Source organism: Leguminivora glycinivorella, chromosome Z, assembly GCF_023078275.1.
Source record: "Leguminivora glycinivorella isolate SPB_JAAS2020 chromosome Z, LegGlyc_1.1, whole genome shotgun sequence".
Taxonomy (NCBI): domain Eukaryota; kingdom Metazoa; phylum Arthropoda; class Insecta; order Lepidoptera; family Tortricidae; genus Leguminivora; species Leguminivora glycinivorella.
This window is the reverse complement of record NC_062998.1, coordinates 19,358,413-19,372,289: the sequence shown is the minus strand read 5'-3', so window position 1 is coordinate 19,372,289 and position 13,877 is coordinate 19,358,413. Positions and strand designations below refer to the sequence as shown.

Below are 13,877 nucleotides of genomic sequence, written 5' to 3'. Positions count from 1 at the left end.
ATTACCTAATAGGTATATCTTATTGAGAGGTTTAGATGACTAGATATATGGTAGTGGCCTTGCCTGATGAGCCGATGATCCTGGATTGGAATCTTGGTAAGGGCATGTATTTGTGTGATAAGTTGATGAGCAGAGATATTTGTTCTGTTTTCTATATATTTAAGAATCGTTGTCTGTGTATGTACCAAAAAACACAAACCTTGACACTTAATAAATCACCATATTTTTGTTTTTCCAGATCAAACGCCACCGGTGAAAACTAAATTCAAATATTGGGGTTGGACAGGCGACAACATGTATTTTATTCGCGGTAGCAACGACAACATTTCCATTGGCGCCGGCGAGTGAGTATTGCCATTATTTATTTATTTATTTATTTTATTTTATTATGGCAACAAATAGTCATTACATCAAAAGATACAATAGATGGAATACAGAAAAGACATTCTTATTTATTCTTTAGTACATATGACGCTACTTTACCACACTTGTGCGCAAATTAGTACTTAACTTGTATGTCTAACTGATGCGTCTCTTTTTTATTATATTGGGTTGGTAAGAAAGTAATGAGCGATCGATTGAATTCCACATAAAATTTTTGAGAGAGTTCTAGAATCTTCTATGGTCGAAAGTATATAAAGGGCGAGTCGCACAGTTTCTCGTCAGTCATTCACTAGCTGTTGCCGAGCTAATATAAGGAAGAAAATGGACGAATTAAAAGTGCATGTAAGGCATTGCTTACTATATGAACCGCCGAAGCAGTGCGTAATATATGTCAGCGTGTTGCTCTTGAAGTTGTGTCTGAGGCCACGGCGAAACGATGGTTCCAGCGGTTTCGTAGTGGCGACTTTTCATTATCAGATCAACCTAAGTCTGGTCGACCGGTGAAGATTGATGTAGCCAAATTAAAAACCTTAATTGAAGGAGATCCGAGGCTAACGAGTCGTACTCTTGCTACCGAGTTAGGCTGCTCTCATGTCACCATAGAAACACATTTACACGAGTTGGGAAAAAACTACAAATACAGTGTTTGGATACCGCACGAACTTGATAGAGATCAACTAAACCGCCGTGCCGATATCTGGATACAACTTCTGTCTTTTCGCCGCACATTCAACTGGTAGGACCATCTTATCACTGGAGATGAAAAATGGGTCTTATATATAAATCACACACGCAAACGTCAGTGGCTAGCTCCAAACGAAAAAGGAATAGAGGCACCAAAAACAGAGCCTCACCCGAAAAAAGTTATACTGTCCGTTTGGTGGGATATTCATGGTATTATTCACTGAGAACTCCTACCAAGTGGAATGACTGTTACCGCATCAGTATACTGTAATCAGCTTGAAAATTTAAACCAAAAAATCTGTCAGAATCGTCCACAGCATGCTAAAGTTTTTTTCTTACACGACAATGCTCGCCCACACATTGCAAAAGTGACTCGGCTAAAGCTATTGGAGCTAGGTTGGAAAGTGATACCTCATCCACCGTACTCTCCAGACTTGGCACCTACGGATTACGCATTGTTCAGATCGCTAAGCAATGCCTTGAATGAAAAAAAGTTCGATGATCAAGCCCATCTACGACAGTACATTGCTGAGTTTTTTGAATCTAAACCTAAGAACTTCTTCGCCGATGCTATTCATTCTTTACCAGAACGATGGAGACAAGTAGTAGATAACGAAGGCCGTTATATTTTTGATAAATGATTAAAATAATAAATTAAATAAAAATTACAATATTGATTATGATTCGCTCATTACTTTCTTACCAACCCAATATTATAACTATCGCACTCGTGGAGTATTGTAGTATAGCTATATGAAGGATATCTATTTTGTAAGAGCATAATTATAAATAATTGTTATGTCGCAGCGGCAAATTCGGACTGTGGCTGGACGGAGACCTGTACCTGGGGCGCACGCAGCGCTGCACCACGTACGGCAACGAGCCGCTGACGACGCGCGAGGACTTCATAGTCAAGATCATGGAGTGCTGGACCTTCATCTGAGCGGCCGCGCCGCCGCCGCCGCCGCCGCCGCCGCGCCTCCGTCGCCGCCACGCCGCTCCTCCCTCATACTTCACCACATAAGCTTTAGACTATCTTATGAAATTTGCTATAAAGATTTGACATTTTTACAAGTCAGTCTTTTCGACTGTAGTACCGATGAGTCTGAGAACGATTTTGTACTCGCATCGTGACTCGATTGGCGTAGAATGACATCGATAGGCCGCAACGAAGACAATATATCGAAACTTCTAAGCGCATTTCTAGTCAAATGTACTAAAGTAAACCTGACCAATGTTTTGATTCTCTTCGAATTTAGTGGCGTGTTCTGATGGAGCGTCGACCCGGAGCCGGGCGCGGGCGACCTCTCGCGAGTAGAGCAAGTGCATTAATCCTAGTCAATTGTCACTCGTATCTAAGCTGACGGTTTGTAGAAGATGGCAGGGCTGCTAGCGCGAGCTCTGGGGTAGACGACTGTTCGCAGCGCGCGGCCGGCCCGCCGGCGCCGGCCGCGCCGTCACCAGCCCAATACTGATTACGTGTCAATTCATACAATTACTATTGTGCATTGTTATTAAGAAAATATTTAAAAAAACGTATTTGTTACGATAAAATCAATGTATAATGTTATGTAGCAAGTTTATAACTAAGGAACAGCCGTTTTAGAAGAGGTGTTACGGGAATTATCAAAGGGCTTGCTGGTAGCATACAGCGACGGTATAAAATTTAGAGATGACTGGACTGACGGATGATTCTGATATAAGTAGTTTATACTGTTGCGCACAGGCTACTTCAATTAACAAGCGTTGCTCTTGAAGCGGGCACTGCCTATACAGTGCATTTTTGGCTACATCTTTGCAGTGAATTGGAAAATTCACTCGTGATTGATCCAGCTCATTGAGATCGATAAATATCATCGATTCTCGGTGGATCTGTACTGAAACAATTTTGTTCATAAAAATATATATACACATATACTTTTTAAATGTAACTTTGAGCAAATAATGATCGCTCCTGTGATTAGCCCCTGCTCTTGAGCGTAAATATTTACTAGTTATTTCTCAAACAGACCTCCTTCTCAGAATAAATAACTAGATATATTATCCACATCCCTAAATTTCATTAAAAAAATATCTGCTTCATAATATGTGTATATTATAATGGCTATATCAATAGTTTTTAGTGAGTTATCAGCCTGGAATAAATCCGTCAAAAGGTGAATCTAACGGCTCCGTTAATCAACAGCCGTTTATATTACAATCCACAAGCCAGCTTACTGCACATTCTCAATTCCACTATTCTTTGGGACCAGTCCAGTCGCGAAAAATACTTCATTTTTACCGTCGAATGCCATTGTAATACAAGTCTGAGAGTCGGGGCCGTGACGTCCCCTGCCTCCTGCTCCTGAGAGAGAGGAATGTAAAACATTAGGAAATATTTAACACTGGTAAAAATTAAGAATGTGCAGTTCAGTATCGGTATACTTCAAGAGTCTGGAACAATATAACATATCTGAATGTCTATTACATATGCCTTTATAAGTAATAACTGTAGCACCTTTCCCCTTTTTTATTATTTTAACAAAGATTTCGTGACCATGGTTTTATGCTTAATTTTTCATCATTACGAGTCATAATAATCGTTATATTAGTGAGCATTACTGTTCTGTGATTTTATTACTCTGGTTTGTTGTCACTGTAGTAACGGTGAACAGCTAAGTAAGTTTATTTGAAGAACAGTTATCAAGCTTGTTCCATTGATTATATAATATTTTGACTTAGGCTAGAAGTAAAATTTGTTATATCAGAGTGTAAACAATTATTTTTGTCATGTAACGCTTCAGTACAGAAATGAGTAGCCGATATTTAATATTAAATTAGAAAAAAAATAGTTATATTAGAAGGCTTGATGAATATAATCGTCATTGTGCTTAGTAATCGTGTCACTTAGCATGATGTTACTCAGATTTATCTGGTCGTAGAGCATTACTTTTGTGGAGCGAGAGCGCTTCGAGCGCCGCCCACGCCGCGCCGACGCGTCGGCGTCGGGCCGCCGCTTATATACTCGTACGCTTTTCATGTATATTACAGACTATTCCTTTTTGAGATTATTGGAGTTATATTGTGCGAGAAGCCACGCAAAATAATATTATTGTGATTACCTATGTTATAGTAGTAAACATATTGTGGAGGAATATTTTGAACAATGTGCGGGCATAATGAAATATTTTAGTCCTATCAGAAGCAATAATATCGGATAAATGCAATATTGAATATTTAATAAACCGGGCGCTGCCGTCGCACTGCCCGTGCACCGCGCAGTCTTCATATACAGAGAGAGCACATTGTTTGGGGGTGTCTGCATAAGTTATTATTGTTACAAATTTATAAATAATTAGACTTGTTGAGTAGCTGTGACAAATTAAATATATTTATTTATTCACTTTTGAGTTTCACTATAAGATTATTGTAGTTGCATAATTTTTGTGATGATTATGTTATTTATAAGTTGTTAAAATGTAAAGCAAAGCCATAATAATTGAGAGTATATTATTTTGAGAAAAACGAGTGTTTTTATTATAGTTCAAAACCACGTTTTATTAACTAATCGGTTTTATATATGGATGGACATTTATGAATGTTTAAACAAAAGTGTGCTAATAGTGGCGTGGGCGATTGCTGTGATGGGGGTAGCTCCTATCTTCGTAGGAGCGGGAGTGGTCGTAGCGGCCGCGGCTTCGGCCGTCGCGCCCGTCGCGCCCATCCCGCCCGTCCCGCCCGTCCCGTCCGTCGCGCGAGTACGGCTGGCCACGCCGGTTGAAGCGCCGGTCGTTCCGCCGCCCGCCGTTGTTTGGCACCCACCATGACTCTATTATAGGCGGTGGACTTGGCTCCGCATTAAAAACCTTCATAAATGCTTCGTCTTTTTCTGTATACCTATTTTTTAGATCTTCCTCACAACTGGCCAAAAATTGTTTATCTTGATCAGATAAACAGTCCGAGGTAGCCATGGTCCTTATAAATCAGCAGGAAACTTGAGCAGTGAATCTATATCTGTAAAAAAACATTATATTATGTTACAAATCTGACAATGATGGTTTACCAGTATTCGGATAATGTCGGTAAATTAAAACACGACAGAAGGGATTTTAAATCGACATTAGTAACGATTTTTTCAGTAAGTATATGTATATGGTGCTTTGAAATCGTCTTATTATTTCTGCGACAGTCTAGGGCTGTCAAACATTAACCCTTAAGCACAGAATATACAGTGCGTAAACTTAATAAGGACGATAAATGAAACCAGGCATACAATTCAATATTGTTATCATTAATTAAAAGGTGTTTTTAAGTAACTGTTAATTTTCAGGCCATAATAAATTTTTGAATTTTTTCCAGCAGCAATGTACTTGTAAATGTGGTTGCGATGACAATCAATGACAACTGTCAACGAGCGTTTAACGCGAGTGTGTTTGCATTACGTTGCGGACCGAATTAATTTGTATGGATAAAAAAAATATTTCTATTTTAAGTAAAAGTTATCTAATTCCATTTTTTATGTCCTATACTCACCACCGTTTAGAGGTTCGCCCGTATTTGGTTTACATCCTGTATAATATGTAGTACAAGTACAGAAGGCCCACTACTTTGATGTTCACGAAATGCCGCCTTTTAAAATGCCTACAAAGTTCTTACAAAGAAACGAGCCGCGCGTGCGCGGAGTGCGGTGATAGGGTTGCCTATGCATCAAAACGAATTAATACTCAAAAGAAATGTTACACTATTTTGGGCACTTTCTAGGTATCGATACAGTATTTATATATTTTTGTTTAAGTTCCAAAATCTCATTGAACTTTTCCGTGGTACTTAAACAATAGTTGACCTGTGTAAGAATGACCTGATGGTATTTATTTTATTCATGATGTCTATTTAACTAAGCATTATTAGTTATTCCAGACGCGGACATCCCATATGAACCTTAAAAAAAACTCGTGAAGTAAAGTAACAATAGAAACCGCGAACGTGCGTTCCGTGAGAACGCGCGCCACCCCTGATTAGGCCGTGAACCCGCGGCCGCCGGCCGAATTTAATTTTTTTTTTAATTTTTTTTTAAGTTTTTGTACGGCAATATAACACAAAATTAATATCATATAATTGTCCTACCTACATGCACAATATACGTGACGCACGTCAAAATCGGCTGCCCAGAAAAAAAAAATATCAAAGAAAGTTCAAATTTCGTTTTTAGGGTTCCGTACCAAAAAGGTACAACAGGAACCCTTATGGTGCGACTCTGTCCGTCTGTCTGTCCGTCTGTCACATTCCTAAATATCTCGAGGACTACTAATGCTATCAACTTGAAATTTGGAATAGTTGTGAACATTGTAAACCTCTACAAATAGAAAGTATAATTTTTTTAAATATATTAATTTTAATTGTAGAAAATGGCCAAAATGAAAGGGGGGCAAACTGTAAATTTCAAGTTACTAGGTCAAGTGGGGTATCGTTGGAAAGAGCTCAAATTGAACGTAAATAAGCTATTTTTTATAATTTTTTTGTTGTGAAAAAAAAAAGAATTTTGAAGGAAAACGTAAAAAAAAATACCTTCCCCCCCCCCCCTATCTCCGAAGTTTACCAACGAAAAATTATGAAAATTTTAGTAAACATTGGTTTTATGCTATATATTACAGGAAAAATATAATCGTGTTTGTATTTTGAATACTTTTTTTTAATTCACAAAAAACTTTTCAGATTTTTACTTTCAATTTACCCACCCTTGCGGATGTATATCGTACTTCAAATTAATACGAGGTGTTACGTAAACCATCTTCTGTCCAATAAAGTAAAAACTGTTTAAATCGGTTAACATTATAAAGAATTATCCCTGAAAAACCAGGTCGCGCAAATTAGTTAGCAAATTGACCGGGAGATGGCGCTATACACTATAATACTCATTAGTGCCTATACTTTTGTCTTCTAGTCAAGTCATTAGAGTTATATGAAAATATAAGATTATTTTTACTAGGTAGTTTGAAAGAAAGTTTGTACGGAACCCTCGGTGGGCGAGTCCGACTCGCACTTGGCCGGTTTTTTTTTTTAATTACTAAACTATAAGCTGGGGGCAGTTTCACTTAGCTTATCCTGGCATGGCCTTTTATGAGTGTTACGAACATGAACAGTTGCAGTAGTATCTGAAAATACTGGTCTGTTTTTTGTTCAATCTATAAAACAATCTATATGCAATCAAAATGGCACACAACACAATTTGATAAGATGTTGATTGGATCATTTCAATCATATTAAGTAGATATCATAAGGACATGAAACAATATAATTCCCTACATTCTCATAGTATACAGTAAAACTGATAATCCTGTACCCATGAATGAAGCATGATATAAAAGACATACAACAGAGCAAAATGGGAACAAGATACCTGCTGGTTTCACACACTGGGCAACAGAAAAAGCATTATGAATCCAAATTTTATTCTGGTTGTTAAGTTAATATAACAAACAAAAAGAGTTATGGCACAACCCACAAACAGCTAAGCATTCACCTCCCATTCTGAAGAAACAACACAATCTCCCACAAATATTCATGACATTTCAAATAATAGTTACAAGATTCTCCAATCATTGATGTCAGAACTAAACAGAATACTTCATCGGGTGTTTGAGGACTTCCAGAACTCATCGACTTAAAAATCCAGCCTAAAAACTCTCCACACTCAGGGCAAACACACAGCTTCCAATAATATCCAGGGAACCAAGAATTATCAACCTGCCACTGTAATATTAAAATATCATATATGAAACTCTGTAACATACTTAATATTTTAAATAATGTATATTAACCAATGTTGTTTTAAATTATTTGAGATAAGATTATGTGATAACGACTTACACACCTCGCCAAAACCTTGGCATGTAGAATGTGTGGTAGTTATCACAGGGAATTGGAAAATAATATCATGTGATACTACTTGCACAAGAACCTTTTCTCTATTGAACAATGTGTCATTGAATGCATAGAGAGAAGACGGACTTAATTTGGATATTAAGAACTTAGCTGAAGACGCTTCACTTCCACAGCCTCTACACAGAATGTTTTCTGGATTTTGAGAACCTGAAAATATAGATTAACTTTATCCCCATTATCATTGCACTCATTACAAGAAACACCGTAGTGTTCGTGCAACTAAAAGTTACCTGTTGAGTTTCTGTCGGTGGCTACAAGGGATATTTGAGGGTTAGGCTTGTTCAAAATATTAGTACCTATTTCTACAATCAATGTACACAAGAATATCAAAACATAAGTTTGATTCATTGTAGATCTAGTGTCTAATATTAACAGCATTCACTCACTCTGATATATAAAAAGTAAATGACTCCGTTTTCTGGATCAAACGTCTTGCTAATTCTGTGTAATCCGAGAATGGAAATACTATAAAACTAATGCCTCTGCCCTACAAGGAGCAGATATCACAATCACAATTAAATGTCAATGTCAATGGTCAATGTGACATTCTACATTGTTAGCTATTGTTTTTTTGTCAATTAGGTCACCCAAAGCACTAAGCCATACTGCCTTCGAGTGTGTATCTAAATTATTCCTCGAACAAAATGTATCAATTTAAAATAAGCACATTTTACCTCTAATCTAACCAGTTGAATATTCAAAGCGATGCAATTTTATTTCAACTTGAAATTCTTGTAAATAATTATCAACTCGAAAGTTTTTAGAACGATAGTATTTTTTTTGGTAGAATGGAAAAATCAAAGACCTTTACAGGGGACAGCTCAATCTCATTTTTTGCCATACGAAATTAAACCTTATTACTGAAACAGAAAGTCGATCGTATCAGATTAGCGAAAACGGTCCACATGAGAGGGCATTGTTTGGGCTGGTGTCCCTCTCGCACGTGTTGCCAGTGTTAATGACGTTACCATGGTAGTAGTATTTTTATCTGTATATTTTTTTCTCACCTAATCAAGATACAAGAAATGAGATAGATTTTATACTCTCAAATAAACCAAATAAATTCACTAACATAGAATTTCTAACCCCACCTTACCCATCAGACCACAAAATGGTAAGAGGAACGTATACCCTCAACAACAATAGAAAAAGTAGAGCTGCATTCAAAATAACACCAAAAACGCCAAAATCTGAAGAAGAAATAGAAATGTTCTCATCGAAACTGTATGAACAGCTATCACAGATTATCTGTGACCCTCCTTCAAACATTCAAGATTATTATGATGGAATAGAAAATAGTATTATTAATGCAACAAAACTTGAACGAATAAAAAAAGAACCCTACTCTGTATTACAATCAAAAACAAAAGACCTAATTGTTAAGAGAACTGAACTACTAAAAAAACAGAATAAGTCAATGCAAGAGAAAAAAGAGCTAAGCTACCTATTTAAAACTACTAATAAAGCTATACGCGAAGACTACAGACACCATAGGAAAAAAACTATAGAAAAAAATATACTATCACACAGAAGTATAAAAAAAGGTCTAAAGGAACTGGACTGTAATAAAAACTGGATACAGCAACTGAATGATAAAGACAAGAAAGCAGTAAAAAGAAAAGATATTCTTTGCACAGCTACAAACTTTTATAAACACCTTTATGAGAAACAACTAGTTTTTTAAAGGTGCGCGGGGCCCGAGGGCCCCGCGGTGTTATTTTTGGGCTTTTGTGCTTTGCTTATGCTTTTGCTTTTTGTTTTTGTGCTTTGCTTATGCTTTTGCTTTTTGTTTTTGTGCTTTGCTTGTTTGATTTATTGCTTTGCTTGTTTGCTTTTTTGCTTTAGCCTTTGCGTGCTTGGGAGCACTCTCTGCCCGCAGCTCGGCCTGCGGCCTCGCGTGCTTGGGAGCCTGTCAGACACGCTCCGGGCCTTCGGCCCTCCGCGTAGTTACTGTAGGGGTTGTGGGGAAGTTAGAGCTTAAACACGACCCAATAGTAAAAGTGTCTTGAGAAGCTCACGACGGGCCTACGGCCTGCGGCCTCCGGCCCGTCGTTTCGCTTCTCTAAGACACTTTTACTATTGGGTCGTGTTTAAGCTCCAACTTCCCGGACCGCCGGCGAGCCGATCAGGGACGCTCCGGGCCTTCGGCCCTACGCGGAGCTCGGCCTTCGGCCTTCGCTGGGTTTCGTTTCGAAGCTCCGCGTCGGGCCTTCGGCCCGCCGCGTCGCTTTTTAGACACTTTGATTATCGTTTTGCTTGGAAGCACAGTCTGTACGCAGCTCGGCCTGCGGCCTTCGCGTGCTTGGGAACACTCAGCCCGCAGCTCGGCCTGCGGCCTTCGCGTGCTTGGAAGCCTCTCAGGCACGCTCCGGGCCTTCGGCCCTCCGCGTAGTTACTGTGAGAGTTGTAGGTAAGTTGGAGCTTACTCTTCTTCCCGAACTCCAACTTCCCGATCCGCCGGCGAGCCGATCAGGGACGCTCCGGGCCTTCGGCCCTACGCGGAGCTCGGCCTTCGGCCTTCGCTGGGTTTCGAAGCTCCGCGTCGGGCCTTTGGCCCGCCGCTTCGCTTATTTAGATACTTTTTGTTATTATTTTCTTGGGAGCACAGTCTGCACGCAGCTCGGCCTGCGGCCTTCGCGTGCTTGGGAGCACTCTGCCCGCAGCTCGGCCTGCGGCCTTCGCGTACTTGGGAGCCTGTCAGACAAGCTCCGGGCCTTCGGCCCTCCGCGTAGTTACTGTGGGGATTGTAAGATTTGTAGGGAAGTTGGACCTCCGGCCTGCGGCCTCCGGCCCGCCGCGTCGCCTTTTAGACACTTACTTATATTTTCTTGCTTGGGAGCACTGTCTGTACGCAGTTCGGAACTTGGACCGGAGCAATGACCGTCGGGCTGTAGAACGCTCCCTCAGGCTGGTAGGGAAATTTGACTTTGTCCCCTCTCGCCGCCGTTTTTGACTTTTCCAAAATTTTTTTTTTCTCATTTCTGTTTTCGGCCCCCGTTGTTACCATTTGCCAAATTTGAACGCGCTCGGACCGAAAAAAAAAAAAATCAAAGTCGGCCATTTTGAAATTTTGTAAATGCCATTCGATGGACCACAAATAACTGTACAACATTAGTTTAAGCACTATTAACCTTTTTCCTACCGTTACGGAGCTATGGGGATTTAAAAAAAAACTCCATACAAACTGGTAGGGAAATTTGACTTTGTCCCCTCTCGCCACCGTTTTTGACTTTTCCAAATTTTTTTTTCTCATTTCTATTTTTGGCCCCCGTTCTTACCACGTGCCAAATTTGAACGCGCTCGGACCGAAAATAAAAAAAAAAATTTCAAAGTCGGCCATTATGAAATTTTGTAAATGCCATTCGATGGACCTCAGATAATTGTACAACATTAGTTCAAGCACTATTAACCTTTTCCCTACCGTTACGGAGCTATGGGGATTTAAAAAAAGGACCTCCATACAAATTTCAATTGGCCTTCAAAGGGCGCCATTTTGAATTTTTCAAAATTTTCTTTTTGTATACTAATCTTGGGGTGGCTGTCTACCCGTGTGCAAAATTTCAGCGCGCTCGGACCATTTTGAAATTTTTCAAAAAAAAAGTCGGCCATTTTGATTTTTTTTTAATGCCATTCGATGGACCTCGGGTGACTGTATAACATTTGTTTGAGCACTTTTCACTTCTTTGTACCGTTACGGAGCTATGGTAATTAAAAGAAAAACCTCCATTAAAATTTCAATTGGCCCTCAAAGGCCGCCATTTTGAATTTTTCAAAATTTTCTTTTTGAATATAAATCTTGGGGCGACCTTCCACCCGTGTGCCAAATCTCAGCGCGCTAGGCCCATTTTGAAATTTTTCAAAAAAAAAGTCGGCCATTTTGAATTTTTTTTTAATGCAACTTTTTTCTACTCCGAGACCTGTATGACATTTGGTCGAGCACCCCCCGGCTATCTCTTACGGTTTAAAAGTTGCCATACAAAATAAAAGTGGCCAGTTTTCCCACATTTGTAGCATTTTTCAATTTTTTTTTATTTCATTCGAATCGAGGCCGCTTGGAGATTCTACGACCAAAATTTGAGCTCTCTACGACAAACTTGAAAAATCGTCAAAAAAAAAGTCGGCCATTTTGAAAAAAAAATGGCGGCGTCAAAAACTGCCCAGGGTCCTCTATGACATTTGGTCGAACACTCCCCGGCTAACTCCAGCCGTTTGGCCAGGCCGTCCAACATTTTTTTACCCGGAACCGGTAGACCGACGGTCTGATCTATCCGGGGTCGCAGGACCAAACTCTATACGACCACACCAAACACTGCCACCTTCAAATCCCCCTTCTGCCCATTTTTTGAAAAATGTCAGTCGGGTTGTAGCTTTATATTATATAGAATAGATTATCATATGATAGTGAGGATGAAACCCGCCACAATGATACTATTCTACCTGATGAACCACAAGATACCATCCAACCAATAGAAGAAATAGAAGTTTTAAAACATATAAATAATCTAAAAAAAGACAAAAGCCCTGGCCCAGACGGCATTAGTAACGAAACTCTACAAAGGGGAGCAAACCTGCTTGTAACACCACTGACAAAATTGTTTAATATGATACTACAAACAGAAGAAACACCAAAACAATGGCATACATCAGATATCACAATTTTATACAAGAAAGGAGACCCCAAGAATATAACTAACTACCGACCAATAAGCTTACTAGCAAGCACTTATAAGCTATTCACATCCCTAATATTAAAAAGAATAACTAAACAAATTGATGACAATCAGCCGGTAGAGCAGGCAGGATTCCGATCAGGATATTCTACAACAGACCATATCCACACAATGGAACAAATGATAGAACGCTACAAGGAATACAAAAAACCTCTATATATAGCATTCATCGATTATACCAAGGCTTTTGACAGCATCTCCCACAACGCTATCTGGAAAGCCCTTACTGACTGCAAAATACATCCTAAATATATCAACATCTTAAAGAATATTTACAAGAACAGCACTAGCAGAGTGAAACTTGAAGAAAAAGGACAAGAGTTCAAAATCAGTAGAGGAGTCAGACAAGGGGATCCAATATCACCCAAACTATTTATAGCGGTGCTACAAAACATATTTCGTCAGCTTGACTGGGAAAAAATTGGAATAAAAATATTTGATAAACGTCTGAGTCATTTGCAATTTGCTGATGACATAGTAATCTTTTCAGAGAATCCTAAGAATCTTCAACAAATGCTAAACGACCTAAATAGGGAAAGTTGCAAGGTTGGACTAGAAATGAATCATACCAAAACGAAAATTATGACTAACAGTGAGCCCACAGAACTTAATTTAGATAGAAGAAACAAATTCATATATTTGTATAGGGGCCGAGCGTGTCAAATTTTGTACTGAAGTTGATTCTTGCCTGTATTTTTAAATATGTCTCAGGCTCTTGATTGTTCATAATTTTTGTGTTGTTGCAATTGAATATCACGTAACGAGGCATTTTTTATGTTTTGGTTGACTTCAACTTACAAAAATTGACGCCCGAAAGCTGCAAGCTGCGAGTAAAGACGGACAACTCAGTGGATTTCACTGAGTTCATTTGACACGCTAAGTAGATACGTTTGCTTGATCTATGGTATATATGACATCTGTGAGTGAGCCCATAAAAATATCCATACAAAATAAAGAACTTGAATACGTAGATCATTACATTTATTTGGGCAAACAAATATCATTTAACGCTGATAGCAACAAAGAAGAGATAGATCGCAGGATCAACATCAGCTGGAAAAAGTTTTGGAGTTTCAAAGAGCTACTGAAGGGAAACTACAGTCTAGACATGAAAAACACAGTAATGGACACATGCATTCTACCTTGTCTGACATATGC

At 39.0% G+C, this 13,877-nt stretch overlaps 3 protein-coding genes across 22 annotated transcripts in view; 1 reads left to right on the top strand and 2 right to left on the bottom strand.

Annotated features, from left to right (window-relative positions):
• The window catches only part of LOC125241351 (TLD domain-containing protein 2), a 99,063-nt gene extending 94,491 nt beyond the window's left edge, over positions 1–4,572 (top strand). For all 20 annotated transcript variants that reach the window (XM_048149776.1, XM_048149782.1, XM_048149781.1 and 17 more), the window contains 2 exons: positions 239–344; positions 1,876–4,572. In XM_048149776.1, the coding sequence (XP_048005733.1) occupies positions 239–344; positions 1,876–2,011 (242 nt within the window). In that variant the 3' untranslated portion in view covers positions 2,012–4,572. The remainder of the gene's footprint in view (positions 1–238; positions 345–1,875) is intronic.
• A 6-nt stretch (positions 4,573–4,578) lies between these two features.
• LOC125241355 lies at positions 4,579–8,367 on the bottom strand. The gene is made up of 4 exons (XM_048149798.1): positions 8,220–8,367; positions 7,919–8,136; positions 7,632–7,797; positions 4,579–5,061 (listed from the first exon to the last, which is right to left on the bottom strand). The coding sequence occupies exons 1-4, from the start codon at positions 8,365–8,367 to the stop codon at positions 5,024–5,026; spliced, it is 570 nt and encodes a 189-aa protein (XP_048005755.1). The 3' UTR covers positions 4,579–5,023.
• LOC125241803 (RNA guanine-N7 methyltransferase activating subunit) lies at positions 4,665–5,018 on the bottom strand. The gene has a single exon (XM_048150444.1). It carries the CDS (start codon positions 5,016–5,018, stop codon positions 4,665–4,667), a length of 354 nt encoding a protein of 117 aa, XP_048006401.1.
• Positions 8,368–13,877: the final 5,510 nt, after the last annotated feature.